Raw genomic sequence first — 23,301 nt, forward strand, 5'->3', positions numbered from 1 at the left:
CTCTGTGAGTGCAAAATGCCTCAGGTAATTCCAGCAGCCCCCCACGGTCAGGTGACCCCCCCCCCCAGGCACTGACTCCTCCCCGCTACAGCCTCAAACATGGTGGAACAAGCCATCCCCATTGCGCCTTGTTTCAATTTCTGATCTAAAGAATCTGTAAGCGGGATAAAATGGTGGCTTTAAGTTGTTCAGCTTTTAATAAATTAACTCAATTCCAGTAAGTTATTTGTAGATTCATTTGGATTTTCTGGGTACACAGTCATGTCAGCTGTGATAGTTTTATTTTTGTAGATATTGTCGATTACATTATGAAAGTTTTGTTGTAGTCCTACTTTGCTAAGAGTTTTTTAAAAATCAGAAATAGGTATTGAATTTTGTCTGCATCTATTGATAGCTTATAACTTCTGTCTCTTACTGTGTTAATGTGGGGAATTATAATGATTGCTTTTCAAATGTTTAAACTACTTTGCACTGCTAGATCAACCAACTTGGCTGTGATGTTTATCATTTTTCTTTTTTTGTTTGTTTTTTTTGTTTGTTTTTTTTTTTGCATTTTTCTGAAGCTGGAAACAGGGAGAGACAGTCAGACAGACTCCTGCATGCGCCCGACCGGGATCCACCCAGCACTACCACCAGGGGCGACGCTCTGCCCACCAGGGGGCGATGCTCTGCCCATCCTGGGCGTCGCCATGTTGCGACCAGAGCCACTCTAGCGCCTGGGGCAGAGGCCACAGAGCCATCCCCAGCGCCCGGGCCATCTTTGCTCCAATGGAGCCTTGGCTGTGGGAGGGGAAGAGAGAGACAGAGAGGAAGGCGCGGCAGAGGGGTGGAGAAGCAAATGGGCGCTTCTCCTGTGTGCCCTGGCCGGGAATCGAACCCGGGTCCTCCGCACACTAGGCCGACGCTCTACCGCTGAGCCAACCGGCCAGGGCCTTTTTTGTTTGTTTTTTGTTGGGGTTTTTTTTTTTTCCAAAGTGAGAAGCAGAGGTGGGGGTGGAGGGGGAAGGAAGACAGACTCCCGCATGTGCCCAACCAGGATCCACCCAGCATGTCCACCAGGGGGCAATGCTCTGCCCATCTGGGTCATTTCTCCTCTACAATCAGAGCCATTCTAGTGCCCGAGGTGGAGGCCGTGGAGCCATCCCCAGCGCCCGGGCCAACTTTGCTCCAATGGAGCCTTGGCTGCGGGAGGGGAAGAGAGAGAGAGAGAGAGAGGAGAGGGGGAAGGGTGGAGAAGCAGATGGGCGCCTCTCCTGTGTGCCCTGGCCGGGAATCGAACCCAGGACTTCCACATGCCGGGCCGGTGCTCTACTACTGAACCAACCGGCCAGGGCAGTTCATATAACTACATTTAGTTGGCTAATGTTTGTTAAGAAATTCTGCGGTCCTGTTCATGACTAAGCTTACCCTTTCTTATACTAATTCTTTCCGGTTTGGGTATCAAGATTATGCTGGTTTCATAAAACAGGTTGGGTTGGGTTCCCTTTTTTTCCATTCTCTGTAGGAGTTTGGAAAAGATTGTTGGATTTCTTCCTCCTGTGTTAGAAAGCATTCCCTGATAAAGCCATCAGGGCCCGAAGTTTTAGTTGTGGGAAGGTTTTTCTTGTTGGTTTTTGTTATTGCTGTTGTTTTAGACAGCTTCATGGAGATAGAAAGCACATACCATACAACTCACCCACTTGGAGTGTAGAGTCCATTGCTGTTTGGTATATTCACAGAGCTGGGCAACCATCACCACAGTTTAATTTGAAAACATTGTGAGAAGGTTTTAAATTACAGATTCAGCGCCATCCTATGGGACTGTTCAGATGTTTCTTTTCTTCTTGTATTTGTTCTGTAAACTGTGTTTTATAGTTTCAATCTCTTTATGTCCTTACTTTGAAAGTTATCTCATATAAGCAGTGTTTAGTTGATTTTTGTTTTCTATCTGTTCTGACGATCCTCCTTCTTTTAATTGGAGTATTTATCCATTTACATTTCATGTAATTACTGAAAAATTAAAATTGAAATCTACCATCCTTTTTTTCTATCTGTATTACCAGTCACGTTCTTTTTTTCTCTTTCTCACCTTCTATCAAGTAATCAAATATCTTTTAAAAAATTCCATTTCCCTCTTTATTAGCTTGTTACTTAAAAAAAAATTTTATGCAGATGCTAATCCAGGTTAATTTAAAATTTTATATATTAATTTTTAGACAGAAGAAAGGAGAGAGAGAGAGAGAGAGAGAGAGAGAGAGAGGAACATTGATCTGTTCCTGTATGTGCCCTGACTGGGGATCAAACCGGCAACCTCTGTGCTTCAGGACAATGCTCTAAACAACTGAGCTATCTGGCCAGGGTGAGTTTGTTACTTTTATGTTATTTTACTGTTTGAATAATGATTATTCCAGAGATGAAAACAAGCATCCTTGCATTATTAAAATTTTCATGTACATTAGCACTTGTACAATTCCAAGACAATCCAAAGATTTTAGAACTCTTTAGATATCTTACCCCTCCCACTTTTGGATACGGTTGTCATGCTTCTAATTCTACACATATTTTAGAGTAGACATATTATAATAACTACATTATTATTATGGTTATCTTTTATGTTAATTTCCATTTCGCTCCAATTCTCTCCTTACTGTTGCTTTTCATTCCTTCTTGCATTTCTCTGTTTCCATATGGTATCACTTTCTTCCAACTGAAGAATTCCTTTGGTGAAGTCTTCTGGTGATTAATTATTATTATCTGGTAGTGAATGATCAGTTTTTATTTATCAAAGAATGTCTTAATTTTATCTTCATTTTATGAAGAATATTTTCACTGGTTTATCTATCTATCTAGATTGAAAGGTATTTCTTCAATACTTTAAAGCAGGGGTCCCCAAACTTTTTACACAGGGGGCCAGTTCACTGTCCCTCAGACTGTTGGAGGGCCGGACTATAAAAAAACTATGAACAAATCCCTATGCACACAGCACATATCTTATTTTAAAGTAAAAAAACAAAACGGGAACAAATACAATATTTAAAATAAAGAACAAGTAAATTTAAATCAACAAACTGACCAATATTTCAATGGGAACTATGCTCCTCTCACTGACCACCAATGAAAGAGGTGCCCCTTCCGGAAGTGTGGCGGGGGGCCGGATAAATGGCCTCAGGGGGCCGCATGCGGCCCGCAGGCCATAGTTTGGGAACCCCTGCTTTAAAGCTTCCATTCCAATATTTTCTACTTTCTATCATTTCTGTTAGAAGGTGGTGGGTCTTTTCTCTCTAGACTATTTAAGTTTTATCTTTCTCTTCCCTTTACTTTGGTTTAGAGAAGACTTTCACCGTAATGTGTCTCGGTGTGGTTTTCTTTTCTTCTACTTGGGGTTGTTGGTGCTTCGCTCTATGGCTTGATGTCTTTATTACTTTTGGGTCATTCTCACTCATTACTTCTTTCAATATTGCTTCTGTCCCATTCTGTCCCCTCTCTTTCTGGGACTTCAATTATACAATAGACCTGTGCACTGTGGGACCTGTGGACTGTGTCCCAGATTTTTTGATGCTATCTTCTGTATTTTTTACCATATCTTTTTCTTTATGCTTAGGTCTGGATCATTTCTACTGGCCAATCTGCAAGTCTTCTCTTCATCTATATCTAATGTGCTGTTAATCCCTTCACTGAGTACTTAATTTCAGTTCTAGAATTTTCATTTTTTTTTTTTTTTGGTTGATTCCTCTTCTTCAGATTACCTAGTTACAATATACCATAACTGGAAATCTCCCCGGTACACGTATATTCCTAATGCTTTATTCTGAAATAACATTAGATTTACCAGAGTTGCAAAAATAAATCAGAGAGTTCCCATACACTCTTTGCCCGCCTTCCCTTTACGTCAATATCTTACACAGCAATAGGACAGTGATTAAAAATAAGACATTAAGCTTGGTGCCAGTTATTGACTAACCCACAGAATTCACGTGGATCTGTCCAGGGTGTCCACTAACACCCTTTTTCTGTTCTTGGATCCAGTCCATGATCCAAAATTACATTTGGTTGTCATGTCTTCTTAGTCTCCTCCAATCTGTGACAGTTCCTGAACTGTCACCAGTTTACTAATGTGTGATGTTTTCTCCTGATTGGATTGAGGTTATGTGTTATTTGCAAGACTACCACAAAAGCGATGTGCCCTTCTCAGTATGTTGTCTCAGGAGTATACATGATATCCATTTGTCTTATTAGCAGTGATGTTAACCTTAATCGCTGGGTTAAAGTGGTGTCTGCTAGAATTCTCCACTGTACAGTGACTATTTTTCGTTTGGAATTACTAAGTATATGGGGAAAAACTATACAATTATCTGTTTCTGCTTAAACTTTTACCCACTAATTTTAACATCTATTGGAATGCCCTGACTGAAGATTTTATTAGTGTGATATTTAGTGGTGATTTTTTTATTTCTCTCACTCTTTCTACATTATAATTAGAATTCTTCCACAATGAAGAGCTGTCCCTTCGCTCCCACTTATTTATTTGTTCAGATAAGTATAGACTCATGGGTATTTACTTTATTCTTTAGGCTATAATCTAAGAGCATCGTTATCTATTCTGTTATCTGAGTCGTTCAACTTTGGCCATCGGAAGCTCAGTGTCCTTTTGACATGTTTTCTCTCCATCTCTGTCTTTGAATCCATATTTATATTTCCAGCCACAATCTAGAACCACATAGTTTATTCTAGCATTCTCTCTTTCCTTATTTGTAACTTTTTTCTGCAACAGTGTAAAATCTAATTCTTAGGTCTTTGTTTCTTTATGGGGTTTTTTTTAAGTACAAGAGAGAGACAGAGAGACAGAGAGAGACACAGACAGGAATGGAGAGAAATGAGAAGCATCAGCTCATATTTGCAGTACTTTAATTATTCATTGATCGCTTCTCAGATGTGCCTTAATGGGGGTGGGGGTGGCAGGGGAGCTCCAGCCGAGCCAGTGACCCCTTGCTCAAGCCAGCAAACTTGGGCTTCAAGCCAGCGACCACGAGGTCATGTATATGATCCTATGCTCAAGCCAGTGACCCCATGTTCAAGCTAGTGATCCTGCACGCAAACTGGTGACCTTGGGGTTTCGAACCTGGGTCCTCAGCATTCCAGGTCGATGCTCTATCCACTGCGCCACCACTTGGTCAGGCACAAAACCTAATTCTTATTCATATATATATATATATATATATATATATTTTTTTTTTTTTTTTTTTTTTACAGAGACAGAGAGTGAGTCAGAGAGAGGGATAGACAGGGACAGACAGGCAGTAACAGAGAGAGATGAGAAGCATCAATCATTAGTTTTTCATTGCGCGTTGCAACACCTTAGTTGTTCATTGATTGCTTTCTCACATGTGCCTTGACCGCGGGCCTTCAGCAGGCTGAGCAACCCCTTACTGGGGCCAGCGACCTTGGGTCCAAGCTGGTGAGCCTCGCTCAAACCAGATGAGCCCGCACTCAAGCTGGCGACCTCGGGGTCTTGAACCTGGGTCCTTCCGCATCCCAGTCCGACGCTCTATCCACTGCGCCACCACCAGGTCAGGCCATATATTTTTTAAATGTAAAAGTTTTTATCAGTACCAACACAAGTTTATATATAAAAAAAGATACCCATAAGTTTTTCCCTAAAACACACCATTTTCTGTATGATTCTCTATGCACTATGGGTGGCTTCTACCAGTTATGGGTACTCAGATTTTACACAGTCATAATCATTATGTTGTACTTTAATGTTAACATTATTTTATACATACTTTCCTAATATATTTAAACACTTTGCATGTTTAGCAGACTTCTAAAGGAATAAATACCTTACTTAAACATTTAGGAGCTGTCATTCACCTCTTATCAAAACTCCTTGAGCCTGACCTGTGGTGGCACAGTGCATACAGCATTGACCTGGAATGCCAAGCTCACCGGTTCAAAACCCTGGGCTTGCCCGGTCAAGGCACATACAACGAGCAACCAATGAATAACTAAAGTGAAGCAACTATGAGTTGATACTTCTAGCTCCACCCCTTCTTTTTTTCCTCTTTGTAAAATCAATAAATAAAATCTCAAAAAAAAACCAACAACCCCAAAACCTTGAAAAGTCACACGCACGCACACGCACATACACACACCTTCCATTTGCTCTTGGCTTACCGTACTTCACAGGGCGAGGCCAGACTGGGAGGCAGGCCCATATTCAACTGTTCATAAATTCAGTTGGCCCTTATTTACCGAGGGCCTACTAAGTGCCGGGCACTAATGATGAAACAATAGCACAAACCTAGAAATAATGCTTAAAGCCCTTGTCGGGCTTCCTTGCTGTCTCGTGGGGAAGATAAATATAAAATTGTGCCACAAAAGAGCCAATGGTACAAAAAGGAGGCTGAAATGGGGACATTTAGTCCAGTCGGGAAAGGTCAGGGTGATTTTTCTGAGTAGTAACAACTCAGCAAGCTGAAGGGGACGAGCAGGAGACAGCTAGGCAAAGGCAGAGAGAGGGCTGTTGCCCCGGGGCCGGGTTCATCTCACTCACAGGCGCCCTCAGCTGGCACCTTCAAGTCCTGCATGCACCTGTCTTCCATTTGGCCTGGGCAGCTCTCCCTCTGCCCTGTTCCATTCCCCAACTGAAATGACTTTATCTCCCTTTCTGAGTCTTTGACTGCTTTTCCAACTGTCTTTGAAATGGGATAACCAGACACAGAAGTCCAGAAGAAAATATACAGTGTGTCCGTAAAGTCATGGTGCACTTTTGACCGGTCACAGGAAAGCAACAAAAGACGATAGAAATGTGAAATCTGCACCAAATAAAAGGAAAACCCTCCCAGTTTCTGTAGAATGATGTGGCGGCATGTGCACATGCACAAATGATGAGGTAACACCGTGTATACAGCGGAGCAGCCCACGGCCATGCTAGTCGAGATGTGGGCGGTAGAGAGGAAAGTTTAGTGTGTTCTGTGGCTCGCTAAATTCGAATCTGTGACCAAAGTACAACGTGAATATCGGCACATTTATAACATTACTCAGTGGGATAAGCAGTTGAAGGAAACCGGCAGTTTGGTGGAGAAACCCCGTTCTGGTAGGCCACCAGTCAGTGACGAGTCTGTAGAGGCTATACGGGATAGCTACCTAAGGAGCACTAAAAAATCTGTGTGTGAGCCCACATCGATCTGCACTGAATAGGTATGAAACTGTGAGAGTTTTCCTTTTATTTGATGCAGATTTCACATTTCTATTGTCTCTTGTTGCTTTCCTGTGACTGGTCAAAAGTGTACCATGTCTTTATGGACACACTGTATAACTAGTCAGTTCAAGAGGTAAATAAAATGCTTTTAATGTTCAGCACAAAGGACTGAAATATTTGTCTGAGAGTTCCTAAAGAATTATGGATTTCCAAGTAGTACTCCTTCCACTGGGGAGTACAATCCACGTGCAGGAGAAGAGATGTCGTGCTTAGGCCTAGGCGTCTTCGCACCTGGTGAGCAGAGCTGACGACCACTAATCTTGGTCTTGCCCTGATTCCCCAGGACGGCGGGAGACTAGCATTAAATTAAGGAAGGAAACAGGAAAAAGTAACGAGGAAAGTCTATACATACTGCTCTCGGAGGACTCATTGGATATACTGTTAGGTGGAAAAAGCAAGGTGCAGAGGACAGCAAGGAGGAGAGGGGTTCACACAGACCTGCATATTCGCTTATGACTCCAGAAAGAAACAACAAACTAATGAAAGAGTTACCTATCGGGGTACAAAGAGTGCAAGGAACAGGGGTTAGAAATAGAAGTTAGAGGGAAAGTTGTTTTTAAAACAGAAAATCACAGCCTGACCTGGTGGTGGCGCAGTGCATAGAGCGTCGGACTGGGATGTGCAGGACCCAGGTTCGAGACCCCCGAGGTCACTAGCTTGAACGCGGGCTTATCGGGTTTGAGCAAGGCTCATCAGCTTGGATCCAAGGTCGCTGGCTTGAGCAAGGGGTCCCTCAGTCTGCTATAGCCCCCCGGTCAAGGCACATATGAGAAATCAATCAATGAACAACTAAGGAGCCACAATGAAGAAATGATATTTCTCATCTCTCCCTTCCTGTCTGTCTGTCCCTATCTGTCCCTCTCTCTGACTCTCTCTGTCTCGGCCACAAAAACAAATAAACAAACAAAAACAGAAAATCACAGATAATCGATGCAGAAGGAATAATAGAATTATAAATCATTTTGTAATCCTCATTTAAAAAAATGGATCTAGGCAACAATAATTTAAGGCCACTGAAGCCAATAAAAGAAAGGTTGAGGCCCTGGCCGGTTGGCTCAGTGGTAGAGCGTCAGCCTGGCGTGCAGAAGTCCCGGGTTCAATTCCTGGCCAGGGCACACAGGAGAAGCGCCCATTTGCTTCTCCACCCCTCCCCCTCTCCTTCCTCTCTGTCTCTCTCTTCCCCTCCCACAGCGAGGCTCCAGTGGAGCAAGGATGGCTTGGGCGCTGGGGATGGCTCCTTGGCCTCTGCCCCAGGCGCTAGAGTGGCTCTGGTCGCAAAAGTGCGACGCCCCGGAGGGGCAGAGCATCACCCCCTGGTGGGCAGAGCGTTGCCCCTGGTGGGCGTGCCGGGTGGATCCCAGTCAGGCGCATGCGGGAGTCTGTCTGACTGTCTCTCCCCGTTTCCAGCTTCAGAAAAATACAAAAAAAAAAAGAAAGGTTGATTAGTACTTAATAAAGGAGGACTGAGCTCACAACACCCGAAGCTGTTCATCACTGATGAGAAAGCCAGCCACCATTCTTCTCCCAATGGTGCAGTAAGAAATAGCACCACCAAAGAATTATTCTTGCCAACAAAAGAAAAAAAATTAAAAATTTTTTTTTCTATTACAGTTGATATTCAATATTGTTTTGTATTAGTTTCAGGTGTACAGCATAGGGGTTCTTAGACAATGCTATAATTTACAAAGTGATCCCCCTGATATTTCCAGTACCCACCTGGCACCATACAGTTATTACAGTATTGTTGACTATATTTCCTGTGCTGTACTCTGCATCTGTGAGCCTATTTTTGTTTTGTGTGTTCATTATTTTATTCTTTAGATTTTACATATTAGTGAAATCATATGGTATTTGTCTTTCTCTGACTTATTTCACTTAGCATAATACTCTCTAGGTCCATTCATGTTGTCACCAATAGTAAGACTTCATTCTTTTTTATGACCCAATAATATTCCATTGTATATTATGTGCCACACTTTTTTATCCATTAGTGTATTGATAAGCACACTTGTGTTGCTTCCACATCTCGGCTATTGTAAAATAATACTGCAATGAACTTAGGGGTGACCATATCTTTTCAAATTTGTGTTCTGGTTTTCTTCAGCTATATACCCAGAAGTGAAATCTCTGAGTCGTGAGGAAGTTCCAAACTTCCTTACAGTTTTCCACAGTGACTGGACCAATTTGCATCCCCACCAACAATGCCTGAGGGTTCCTTTCTTTCTATGTCCTTACTAACACTTGTTTGTGGATTTATTGATAATAGTCATTCTGACAAATGTGATATGGTATCTCAGTGTGGTTTTAATTTGTATTTCTCTGATGATCAGTGACACTGAGCATATTTTTATATGTCTATTGGCCATTTGTATGTCCTCTTTTTTTTTATTTTATTTATTCATTTTAGAGAGGAGAGAGAAAGGGAGAGAGACAGAGAGGGAGAGAGAGAGGAGAGAGAGACAGAGAGAGAGAAGGTGGGGAGGAGCTGGAAGCATCAACTCCCATATGTGCCTTGACCAGGCAAGCCCAGGGTTTCGAACCGGCGACCTCAGCATTTCCAGGTCGACGCTTTATCCACTGCGCCACCACAGGTCAGCTGTATGTCCTCTTTGGTGAAGTGTCTATTCATATCCTCTGCCCATTTTTTAATTAGATTGTTTGTTTTTTGGTGTTGAATTGTACGTTTCTTTGTAAATTTTGGATATTAACCCCTTATCAAATGTATCATTGGCAAATATGTTTTTCTTTCAGTGGCTGTCTTTCCATTTTGTTGATGGTTTCTTTTGTTATGCAAAAACATTTTAGTTTGATGTAGTCTCTCCCATTTGTTTTTCTTTTGTTTCCCTTGCCCCAGGAAATATGTCAGAAAAATATGGCTTAGGCAGGGGTCTCCAAACTTTTTACACAGGGGGCCAGTTCACTGTCCCTCAGACCATTGGAGGGCTGCCAAATACAGTGGTATTCTCACTGACCACCAATGAAAGAGGTGCCCCTTCCAGAAGTGCAGTGGGGGCTGGATAAATGGCCTCAGGGGGCCGCATTGAGCCCGCGGGCCGTAGTTTGGGGACGCCTGGCTTAGAGAAATGTCAGAGTTTATAGCCTGTGATTTCTTCGAAGAGTTTTATGGTTTCCAGTCTTATATTTAAGTCTTCAATTCATTTGAAGTTTATTCTTGTATATTGTGTAAGATGGTCTAGTTTCAATTTTTTGCATGTTTCTGTCCAGTTTTCCTAACCCCATTTATTGAATAGTATCTTTACCCCATTGTATGTTCTTGCTTAAAAAAAAATAATTGAGCATGATTCTAATCAAACCTTTACATCTAACTACAAGTTTATAGAAAATATAAAGGATATCGCTTCTCGGCCTTTTGGCTAAGATCAAGTGTAGAAAATATAAAGGATAAAGGTTTAATATCACCACAATAATGCAATTTGCTAAATCCAGGATGCAAGAAATTATAGTTTCTTTCATAAATAAATGGCATTTTTTAGAAAGAAGAGGATGGAGGAGGAGTTATCAACTAAAGGAGAAATAAGATATATTTTAACCAAATGAAATCTTTGAATTCTGATTTAAAACAACCAACTGTAAGTTCACTTTAAAAAAATGGAGGAAAATCAGACATGGATGGATAGTAGTTGATATTAAGGAATAATAATTAATATTGCTGGGTGTAATGGTAGTTTTTTTTCTTAAAGTTCTTAGCTATTAGATACACTGAAGTATTAATTGAAGAATGATAGGATGTCTAGGCTTTTTCTTAAAATACTCCAGTGTACACAAGCACACATACACACACTCACAAACACACACACACACACGAGGAAACTGTGGGGATGATAGATGAAAACACACTTGCAGACTGGAGTTAACTGTCGAACTGGGTGGTGGGCACACAGGGTTTATCCCAATCTTTTCCTACTCTTGTGTATGGTTTTAAGATTCCATAATAAAGACTTGTAAAAAATAAGGAAGGAGATGGAGTAGGATATATAAAGAAATAAGATTTCTACCTCATAAACTGATCCAATTTCATAATCTGTGAAATATCCGATTGGTGGCTTAGCGAGGAACACCGGAGTATCAGCATAACTGTGGGAGGACAGAGCAGGGAGAAAGGCTGTTGGTTTCATCCATGTGATGAAATAGCACATAGTGACCGAGTCATGTCAGGTAAATACATGCAAGCCATCACGGATGTTCACAATATGTCATTTGCTGGTTCTTGCCGTTGTTAAAGCAGGTTACAAAATAATTTTACAGCATAACTAAATCCTTGTAAAAAGTATGTAGCTACATATTTCCCTTTTTTTTTTCTTCTTGTCCAAGTGAGAGGAAGGGATATAGAGAGACAGACTCCCGCATGTGCCCTGACCTGGGATCCAGCTGGCAATCCTATCTGGGGCGGATGTTCTGCTCATCTTGAGCCATGCTCCAAACCAAGCTATTTTTAGTGCCGGAGGCAGAGGCTCCATGGAGCCATCCTCAGTGCCTGAGGCCAATGTGCTAGAATCAATCAAGCCATGCTGTGGGGGTTGGGGGGAGGGGAAGAAAGGAAGAGGGTGGGTGTAGAAGCAGATGGTTGCTTCTCCTGTGTGCCCTGTCCAGGAATTGAATCTAGGACGTCCACATGCCGGACCAGCACTCTACCACTGAGCCAACCGGTCAGAGCCATATATTTCATTTTCAATATGCATAGGAAAAACTCTGGACACTTAAACATCAATATGTTATCTGGGTATTTAATAATATAGGTTCTGCTTTTCTTTGAAATAGTAGTCTTTTCTAATTTTTCTTAATAAAAACATAATATTTGTCTAATAAATAAAGGTCAATGGTTTTAAGCCCTTTAAAATTATTAATCCATGAAACAACTCATTTCTTTCTTAGGGACAATTACTGAAATACAGCTAAAGGTGCTCCTTTAAAGAAAAATCAATATATATACTAATTATTTGTGATTAATCAAATTTTAATCGTTTTTCTTATCTAAGACATATGAACGCCAATGGAAGGAGCACATGGCTGTGAAGATTCCTCCCATCTGACTCATACTGTTCAGATGTACACAGACCAGCACTAACCCCCGTTCCTTCAGACTCTGGCACGGACCTAGGGATCTGAGGACGTCCAAAGGCCACGTCTGCAGGTAACCCTGAAGCCCTGTTCTGTTCTGATAATGACACCCTGTCCCTCCGCAAAAGTCTAAACTCCTTCATAAGCTAGACCAGACCCAGGACCTTCTGGGTTTTACTCTAAAGCAGCGATTTTCAACCTTTTTCATCTCATGGCACACATAAACTAATTACTAAAATTCTGTGGCACCCAAGAGAGAAAGATATTTTTTGCCGATCTGACACACACCAAGAAAAAGGTATAATTTTGATTCATTCACACTGGACGGCTATTGTTGTGTTGGCTGTTGTTATGTTTTTATTTTTTATTTTTTCATTTTTCTGAAGCTTGGAAACAGGGAGAGACAGTCAGACAGACTCCCGCATGCGCCCGACCGGGATCCACCCGGCTCGCCCACCAGAGGCGACGCTCTGCCCATCCTGGGTGTTGCCATGTTGCGACCAGAGCCACTCTAGCGCCTGAGGCAGAGGCCACAGAGCCATCCCCAGCGCCCGGGCCATCTTTGCTCCAATGGAGCCTTGGCTGCGGGAGGGGAAGAGAGAGACAGAGAGGAAAGCACGGCGGAGGGGTGGAGAAGCAAATGGGCGCTTCTCCTGTGTGCCCTGGCCGGGAATCGAACCTGGGTCCTCCGCACGCTAGGCCGACGCTTTACCGCTGAGCCAACCGGCCAGGGCTGTTGTTATGTTTTTATTAGACAATCCAAGGGAAAAGAAGTCAGTGCCCCTGACTAAATAGTCAGGTATGGTGTGTTTTAAACATTCTTGCAGCACACGGGTTGAAAATCGCTGCTCTAAAGGGTCAGATTTTCTGAGAACCCGAGTCAGGGAAAGACACACCTCTGGTCCAGCTCTCCGCTCTGGGACTCCCCTCTCCGTGCTGGCTTCCGCGGAGGGCAGACAAGAGACTTGCCTCCATGTGGGGTGTTAGGAGGAAAAAACCGAGGGTTTTTCAGGAAGCGGTTCCGACTCTCCATTTTGGCAAGGAGATGTCGCTCCAATTTTCTCTGTGGCGCGCGTAAGTGGTTCATCCACTTTTTGTTCTTTGGTGGACTTGTTTTCTTTGAAATACAAAAGAAGTCCAGGGTCAATGCCAGGCAGAGGGACTGTGTGTGTTGATATCTTGGCCAGCTGCATGACCCACAGATGGTCAATGCCAACTCTCCTCTCTGCGGATTTATCACAACTTCCTGTGTCACCTGGAACTCCTTCCCCTCATCATCTCCCTGTTCCCACTGCGCCCTCCTCCCCACCTACACATTGCTATGCAGAGGCTTCAACACTAACCTTGGCAGTTTCTTTGGTCTGGAGTTTGACCTTTAAAGGTGAGTCCCACGTCAGGCTGTCCACGGTGTAGTCTAACTCGTCTTCAGACTTAGTGAGTGGCTTCCTGCATGACGCTTCTAGCTTCTTGGTCAGCTTTTTCTTTTGGATGAAACGCTTCTCGCAACTGAACGTCAGTTTGGTGTATCCAGGGACGAAGTTGTCTGGGGCACCGAGGGAATAAACTGAGCTACCATACCAAGGAGAGGAGGTGGATATATCTAAGATGACTAAATAAAACCACTTGCTATTTTGTCCTAAACTTTCACATTTACTACCAGATGTGTATGCTCTTAGACATATAAATGACTCCTGGACCTTATTTTATGTACTTGAGAATTGAGACTTGAGTGTTAAGATATTTGTATGTTGGCGAATATGGTCAAAGGACATGAATAGACCACTGTCATCCACACACACATGTTCACACACCCCATATGTAAATGTGCTTTTTAAAAATTCACACAGGAATCAAAGTTGTGCATTAGCTTTTTATACCTTTGAGATCATCCCCAAAGGTTCAATGAGAACAGTCACTGCTCACAAGAATGCAATGAAATTGGTACCACCACGCATGCTCAGCACAATACCTGAGAAATTCTCAAAACAGGCTAACCCATCCTTCTTTATCTGCCTAAGAGAGTGAGTGTGACGCTTGATTCTGCTGCCTCTTTCCCGCCTGAATTTCTCTACCAGCTCAGGCCATCAGTGGAGCTCTTCCTCCACCAGCATGCTCTGCCCTCTGGACCCCAATCCTCCTATCCCAAACACCGTCTCAGCTCCGAAGCCCCAGAAATCAGCAGAGTCTCACAGACTAGGACTGTCGGAGAGCTCTTCTTCTGGGCCTGGCACCATCCTGATGTCTGGTCACAAAATCCACACAGTGACTCCTCCAAAAACTACCTCCCTGCTTAAGCCCACAACCCAGCTTCCCACCCACTCATCTCAGAAGATTACGCCTCCTATATCATAGGAAATAGCCCAAACTCTCTCTCTCTCTCTCTCTCTCTCTCTCTCTCTCTCACACACACACACACACACACACACACACACACACACCTTTCTCTGCCTTCCTACCCAACCTTCCCTCTAGACTCTAAGGGCAAAAAGTTGTTCTGGTCCTGTACGGGGTCTGGGAAAACTCCTCCGGCCCCGCTCTGACTCCATCAGGAACTTGCTCCCTTGCTTATCTGCCTCTCCTTTCATATATATCTGGATTTTGTATTGCTTTTGTACTCTGGTTCAAGTACATTTCTAAACGTTTTCAGATACGTTGGCATTGCGCAGCTGACAAGAGCATTATAGTCCACATTGAGGAGCTGAGACTTCTGCCTTGCAGGTGTCGGGGAGCTAATGAGGAAACGGTATGCTCAGCTTTGACCGTCCCAATAGTCATTATCAAAATGAAAGAAAAGTGGGGTGGCGGGGACAAGGAGATGGTGGCAAAGGTGGTCCTGTTACTACCGAGCTTCCCTGGGGTGATATCAGAGGCTCTAAGAGAGTAGAGAAGCATCACCTGTTGGTGCAGAGCAGAATGGCACTGGATCGTTGTAGTAATCATTTGGACAGATCAGATGGTGTTTCTGTAGCAACTCATTGTCCACACACCATCGGAAGACAGTCTTCACTGCATAGAAGGAAATGAGGACAAAGGTGTTTTAAGCCAGAATGACCTTGAAGAAGGTATACCCAAACTTTCTTTACCCTCTGAGCCTAAACCATCTAAAAAAATTATTTATCTGCCTGACCAGGCGGTGGTGCAGTGGATGGAGCATTGGACTGGGATGTAGAGGACCCAGGTTCGAGACCCCAAGGTCGCCAGCTTGAACGAGGGCTCATTTGGTTTGAGCAAAAGCTCACCAGGTTGGACCCAAGGTCACTGGCTTGAGCAAGGGGTTACTCGATCTGCTGAAGGCCCGCGGTCAAGGCACATATGAGAAAGCAATCAATGAACAACTAAGGTGTCGCAACGAAAAACTAATGATCGATGCTTCTCATCTCTCTCCATTCCTGTCTGAGAGTCTCTCTGACTCTGTCTGTGTAAAAAAAAAAAAATCTTTCTCAGAACACTGTGGTAATTTTTAAAAAACAAAGCAGCCAGTGCTTACCAGAAACTTAAAGGAGGACAACCATGGGACAAGGCATGTTGTGGTATTGTTTGAGCTAAAATACTATGACTCACAGAGATGCCTATAACAAAATAGCATTAAGAGAAGTTTGGTAGATTGACTAAATGGCCACAACTCTTCACTCATTTCCATCTCGCTGCCCTTTGCTATGTGACTCCTGCTACTATAGACCGAGCACACTTCAACCTTGACTTTGGCCATGTGATTGATGTGTTTTGGCCAGTGAGATGTCGGCAGGGGTTTGGAAATGTGCTTACACAGCTGAGCTTTTTCCCTCTTATGCCTTTGCCATTACTATAAAAGAGCTTCCTGCCCATGAGAAAAGTTCCTGCTTCTTCATCTTGGACCCCAGCATGAACCCAAGTGGAGCAGACCTGAGCCCAGTCTGCAGCAAGGAGCCAAGTTCAGCCAGACCCACAGCTTGAAGCCAGTCCAGCTAGCCAAGTCAATCTGGATCATTGATCCCCCAACTGACCCATAGACACATGGAGAGAACATTTCATTTAATAGAGTGGGAAGTCAATAATTAAGATTTATGGTTGGCCCTGGCCGGTTGGCTCAGGGGTAGAGCGTCGGCCTGGCGTGCGGGGGACCTGGGTTCGATTCCCGGCCAGGGCACATAGGAGAAGCACCCATTTGCTTCTCCACCCCCCCCCCTTCCTCTCTGTCTCTCTCTTCCCCTCCCGCAGCCAAGGCTCCATTGGAGCAAAGATGGCCTGGGCGCTGGGGATGGCTCCTTGGCCTCTGCCCCAGGCGCTAGAGTGGCTCTGGTCGCGCAGAGCGACGGCCCGGAGGGGCAGAGCAGCGCCCCCTGGTGGGCAGAGCTTCGCCCCTGGTGGGCGTGCCGGGTGGATCCCGGTCGGGCGCATGCGGGAGTCTGTCTGACTGTCTCTCTCCGTTTCCAGCTTCAGAAAAAAATAAATAAATAAATAAAATAAAAAAATAAAAAATAAATAAAAAAAAGATTTATGGTTAATGAGCCAAGAAAGAGCAGTCAACGCGAGGTCTCTGGCTTGAGCAAGGGGTCATTGGCTTGGCTGGAACACCCCCCCCCCCCCAGTCATGGCACATATGAGAATCAGTCAATGAACAACTAAAATGACACAACTACAAGTGGATTCTTCTCATCTCTCTTTCTTCCACTCTCAAAAAAAAAAAATCCTAGAAATAAATTTAACTAAGGATATAAAAGACCTGTACTTGGAAAATTACAAGATACTTAGGAAAGAAACAGAAGAAGGTGCAAATAAATGGAAGCATATACTATGCTCATGGATAGGAAGAATTAATAACATTAAAAATGTCTATATTACTCAAAGCAATCTAAAGGTTCAACACAATTCCTATTAAAATCCCAATGGCATTTTTCAAAGAACTAGAACAAATAATCCGAAAATGTATATGGAACCACAAAAGACCCCGAATAGCCAAAGCAATCTTGACAAAGAAGAACAAAATTGGAAATATCACATTATTTGACATTAAACTAAACTTCAAGGTTACAGTAATCAAAACAGCATGGTACTGTCTTTAAAACAGACATATAGATCAATGGAACAGAATAGAGAATCCAGAAATAAACCTACATCTATATGGTTAATTAATATATGAAAAAAGAGGCAAGAACATACAATGGAGTAAAGACCATCTATTCAACAAATGGAGTTGGGAAAATTGAACAGATATGTGCAAAAAAATGAAACTAAACCAACTTCTTATTCCATATACAAGAATAAACTCTAAGTAAACTAAAGACTTAAATATAGGACTCAAAACCATGAAACTCTTAGAAGAAGAAAACAAAGGCAATAAAGTCTCCAACATTTATCTTAGCGATGTATTTTTCTGATATTTCCTTGGGCAAGGAAAACAAAGGAAAAAATAAACAGATGAGACTATATCAAACTAAAAAGTTTTTGCACAGCAAGGGAAACCATCCACAAAATAAAAAAACCAGCCAACCGAATGCGAGAAGATACTCACCAATGACACATCTGCAAAGGGGTTAATATTCAAAATGTACGAAGAACTCATACAACTCAACACCAACCTATGCTACAACATGGATGACCTTCAAGGATGTTGTTCAGTGAAATCAGCCCATCACAAAAAAGACAAATACTATAGGATGCCAGCAATCTGAGGTACTTGGAGTGGTCAACATCCCAGGGACAGAAAGTACCATGGTGGTTGCCAGGGGCTGTGGTAGGAGGGAACAGGGAGTTCTAGTTTAAGAGGTATCAAGTTTCAGTGTTACCAGATGGAAAGAGTTATGGAGACGAATGGCGGTGATGGTTATATATTAGAATGTGTTTAACACCAACCACGAAACTTTACACTTAAGAATGATTAAGATGATAAATTTTATGTTATGTGCATTTTAACCACAATAAAAAAAATTGGGAAAAAAGCCTGCCAAGAACATGAAAGACAGGAAAAGATCACAGAATTGTTCCAAATGAAAAGTCTAAAAAAAGAGACATGAGGCCCTGGCCAGGTTGTTCAGCTGGTTAGAGCGTCACCCCTATATGCCAAGGTTACAGGTTCGATCCCTAGTCAGGGCACATACAAAAATCAACCAAGGAATGCGTGAATAAGTGGAACAACAAATCAATGCTTCTCTCTTTCTCTCTTCAAAATCAATAAATAATTTTTTAAAAGGATATGACAATTCTATGCAACATGACTTCCTAGACAGGATTCTGGACCAGAGAGGAGAGAAAACCACCGTGGGCCAGCTGGGGAAATAAGAACTGGAGGTTAAGGCTGCACCAATGCTGATATCTTGACTTGGAGAGTTGTATGCTGGTTATGTAGGACAATATCCTAATGTTTTGGAGACATACACACTGGAGTGTTATGTGGTAATGAAACATCACATCTGCAACCTGGTGTCCAAATGTTCGAATCAAGACTAGAGAGTAAGCAATGGAACAAATACAGTAATATAGTGTAATTCTGGTGGTTGAGGCCAAGCACGTTGACACTGGATTTGGGCAGACTACAGAAGAACTCTGAAGCCGAAAGGCATTGGGCCGTTCCCATTTATTGGAGTCTCACAGAGGCGGGCGAGCAATAGGCAGAGGAAAACCTCTTCTTCTGGCGGCAGCGGTGGTGGTGAGCAAACAGCAAAACTGCCCCTCGCAGGGCTGGGCAGGTGATCCACGCCAAGGGAAAGTACCTGTAGCCTTATATAGGCTACACACACGTGGCTCTGCCACGTGCTCATGTATTAATCATGCAAAGTGCAAGCGAGCAAGCCTAACAGCTGTTTTCCCTACATATACGCACAGCTGGGGAATCAGGGTGAAAGGCATATGGGAGTTCTTTATACACACCTGGAGGCATCTTGATGAAGGGCTTAAGGTCATGTACTTTGGTCTGTTGCATGGCCCGCTCTTTTTCGGCAAGGGTACGTGCCCTGGCCTGAATAATATGTCTCTCCAACATTTCAAATTCATCCAACCGCTGCTTATAGAGCTTCCGAATCTGGCGGGCAGATGATCAAACGCACAGAAGTATAAGATCACATAGCTTTACTCAATCTCACCCCAGCATCAGGGTTCCCTGTGAAGCACAGAGCAGTCACAGCACCATAGAGACTGTCAGGTTTAACTTGACTTAAGTAAAAGTTGAGACCCATAATGGAAAATGGTTTAAAAGTTTCATAGGGAAGTCAGTAACAGAGGTGAGCTGGGAAACCTGTCTGCTGACTCCTGATTTTACAGTGAAACTCAGAAATACCAAACACAAGTTAGCACACCACTGTGGTGCACCACCCAGATCCCACTTTAAAAAAGGACTTGCAGGGAGCATAGTGAGCACACAGCCTCCAGCTACCAGGCCTTCAGTTTATCTCAGCTGCTTGAATGCCTTCAGCTGCGCCTCCCTTCAGAGTCATTAGCATGGCCGGCAGCATTCAGACCCAGAAGAGAGAACTCAGGTCAGCTGCTTTCCTTGCACAGATGAGGAGGCAGAGTTGCTGTTCCAAAGTCTGGGCATGCCTCCTGAAATGTGGGCATGAATGCCTCGGTTAAAGATTGTGGTTTAAAAAAAAAAAAAAAAAGATTGTGGTTTGCGATACAAAGGCAAGCTCCCCCAAGGGGAGGGGGGCGTGGGGTTAACTTTTAGCATTATCTGCAGAAGAACAAGTATTCTGCTGTCACAAGTATGCATAAAGTCGTTTCATTTATGCATACCTCGTTTTATTGCACTTCACTTTATTGCATTTCACAGGTGTGTTTTTTACAAATCGAAGGCAAAACCTTCCACCAGAGAAAAGATCGCCACTCGCTTTATAACATACTCTATTGCGGAGCTCTGGAATCAAACCAGCAATACCCCTGACGTTTGCCTGTACATAATGTGTGTATGTGTGCAGACAAAGATAGATGTTACAGGTCCTGGCCAGTTGGCTCAGCGGTAGAGCGTCAGCCTGGCCTGTGGAAGTCCCCAGTTAGATTCCCTGTCAGGGCACACAGGAGAAGCACCCATCTGCTTCTCCACCCTTCCCCGTCTCCTTCCTCTTTATCTCTCAGAAGGGCAGGGCATCGCCCCCTGGCGGGCATGTCGGCGCATGCGGGAGTCTGTCTGACCACCTCCCTGCTTCTAACTTCCAAAAAGAAAAAAAAAAAAAAGATAGGTGTTTTAGATATAGGACTTTTGTGTGTAGTATGTGTGTATTTGTATAAGTGTGCGTTTAGTGTTCTTCCACTAGAATGTTGGATACACTGGGGCGGGCAGGATCTTGGCTTTTTCCCAGCTGCACCCTCGGTGCCTGGAACAGCGCCTGGCACCCGACAGGTGCTGACACTTGTCCAGCAGCGGAGTACTGCAGAAGCTCGCCTTTCTGCGGGCGTGTCCTGGTTGCCCCACACGGTCCGTACCGCGGGTGAGCACCGGTAGGAAGCACATGGGGGCTTGGGCCGTGTTACCTGCTGCAGCTTGTCCACGAACTCCTCGTGGTGCGCATCCTCGCTGCCTCGAGCCTTGATGAAATTTGTGCTCAATTCGTCGCCGATCACCTCGGCCGTGTAGAAATTACGGAAGACGCGGGTGAGCAAGTGCGAGATGTCCTGGGTGCGCAGCGAGGTGGGGCGCAGACGCAGCAGCTGAGGCTCGGGAAGCGGCGAGAGCGTCAGCGGCGAGAGGTGGGGTGGCCCACTTCTGAAGCCGTCATGGAAATCCTCGGGGTAGGGGACAGAAGACCGCAAGATGGACTCGCTGGGGCTGCAGATCCGGGCCAGATGTGAGGATGGCGTCCACGTTGCCCCAGCGGCCTCATAGGACCCAGATTGCGAGGAAGGGCAATCCCTGGCTTGTCCAGTCTCCATGGCAACTAAAACGCGGCTAACTCTCCGCTGCACTTCCGCTTGGGGCCCCGCCTTTTCCGCTTTGCCTCCTCTTCCAGTGTCGCTGGCATCATTGTAATAAATACCTAATATTCGCATTATCAGCAGCACCTATATTCAGCTGTGCTTAGTTGAAAAAGGAGTAATGGGCATAGCCAGGACAGAATGATTGCAAAACCGTGTTCCTAACTACCTATCTTTATGCGTTCATTTTCTAATTTGTTAAGCAATCATTAATTTGTAATGCTGGTGGTTGGGCCAGGCGGGTTCTCACTGAATTTGGGCAGTAGAGAAACTGCAAGCTGGAAAGCTCAGGCCATACTGGTTTGTGAGAGGCTCATAAAGATAGATGAGCAAATAAACAAGGGAAAATCTACTTTTTGCAGTAAGGGCAGGGGAGCAGGGATCTGGAAGAATTACCGCCTAGCACCGCCAGCCTTACGGAGACCACACACAGGTGGTGCTGCCATTCACCCACGCATCAATCAGGCAAAGTGCTTGGACCGGGTAAACCCACGAGCAAGCCTAACAGTTGTTTTCCCCACACTGTTCATACAATATTTACTGTATGAAGATTCTGTTTGAGGTCTGTACAGGGAGCTGGAAATACCAAAGGAAGTGAGAGATGTGCCTTTGTCCTCAGGGAGGTGTGTGTGTGTGTGTGTGTGACAGACCAGGGTGGTGAACAAGGTGGGAACAGGAAAACAACTGCAGTTTAGTGGGTTAAGGCTAAAGTGGAGATAAATGTTAGTGGTCATAAAACCACAAAGGACTGAATTGGTCTGTAGAGGGAGTGTGAACAGTAGTGTCTTTTTTGATAAAGTGAAGACCAAAGATTTAAAAGCACAGGTAGATTCACCATTTGTCATCAAGGAAGTGAAAATTAAAATCACAAAAAGCACTACTCACTTAGTAGTAGAATGTGAAATCAATCAGCAAATCAATCAAAACAAACCAACCATATTACCCAAAGCAATTTATAAATTCAGTGCAATTCCTATCAAAATAACAATGGCATACTTCAAAGATATAGAACAAATATTCCAAAAATTTATCCTTTTTGGAACCAAAAAAGAACACAAATAGCCTCAGCAATCTTGAAAAGGAAGAATAAAGTGGGAAGTATCACACTTTCTAATATCAAGTTATACTACAAGGCCATTGTACTCAAAACAGCCTGGTACTGGCATAAGAACAGGCATATAGATCAACGGAACAGAACAGAGAACCCAGAAATAAACTCGCACCTTTATGGACAATTGATATTTGACAAAGGAGGTAAGAGCATACAATGGAGTAAAGACAGCCTCTTCAACAAATGGTGTTGGGAAATTTGGACAGTTACCTGCAAAAAAATGAAACTAGACCATCAACTTACACCATTCACAAAAATAAACTCAAAATGGATAAAAGACTTAAATGTAAGTTGTGAAACCATAATCATCTTGGAAGAAAACATAGGCAGTAAGCTCTCCGACATCTCTCGCAGCAATATATTTGCTGATTTATCTCCACAGGCAAGTGAAATAAAGGACAGGATGAACAAATGGGACTATATCAAACTAAAAAGGTTTTGCACAGCCAAAGACAATATGAACAAAGTAAAAAGACAAATGGGAGAACATATTCGACAATATGTCTGATAAGGGGTTAATAACCAAAATTTATAAAGAACTTGTAAAACTCAACACCAGGAAGATAAACAGTCCAATCAAAAAATGGGCAAAAGAAATGAATAGACACTTCTCCAAAGAGGACATACAGATGGCCAAGAGGCATATGAAGAAATGCTCAACATCACTAATCATTAGAGAAATGCAAATTAAAACCACAATGAGATACCACCTCACACCTGTCAGAATGGCCCTCATTAACAAAACAACACATAATAAGTGCTGGCGAGGATGTGGAGAAAGGGGAACCCTCCTGCACTGCTGGTGGGAATGCAGACTGATGCAGCCACTGTGGAAAAAAGTATGGAGATTCCTCAAAAAATTAAAAATGGAACTGCCTTTTGACCTAGCCATCCCACTTTTAGGAATATATCCTAAGAATTCCAAATCACTGATTCAAAAGAAGAAACTGCAGTAAACCCCATGTTTACTGCAGAATTGTTTACAGTA

General features: G+C 43.5%; 1 protein-coding gene across 1 annotated transcript in view; it reads right to left on the bottom strand.

Moving 5' to 3' along the window:
* Positions 1-21,165, bottom strand: part of DLEC1 (DLEC1 cilia and flagella associated protein) — a 67,062-nt gene extending 45,897 nt beyond the window's left edge. The window contains exons 1-6 of the mRNA XM_066351361.1: positions 20,762-21,165; positions 19,166-19,316; positions 15,215-15,325; positions 13,663-13,862; positions 13,216-13,436; positions 11,257-11,335 (exon numbers count right to left, since the gene is read on the bottom strand). Of these exons, the coding sequence (XP_066207458.1) occupies positions 11,257-11,335; positions 13,216-13,436; positions 13,663-13,862; positions 15,215-15,325; positions 19,166-19,316; positions 20,762-21,160 (1,161 nt within the window). The 5' untranslated portion in view covers positions 21,161-21,165. The remainder of the gene's footprint in view (positions 1-11,256; positions 11,336-13,215; positions 13,437-13,662; positions 13,863-15,214; positions 15,326-19,165; positions 19,317-20,761) is intronic.
* Between the last annotated feature and the right edge of the window lie 2,136 nt (positions 21,166-23,301).

This window comes from Saccopteryx leptura, chromosome 10 (assembly GCF_036850995.1).
Source record: "Saccopteryx leptura isolate mSacLep1 chromosome 10, mSacLep1_pri_phased_curated, whole genome shotgun sequence".
NCBI lineage: Eukaryota > Metazoa > Chordata > Mammalia > Chiroptera > Emballonuridae > Saccopteryx > Saccopteryx leptura.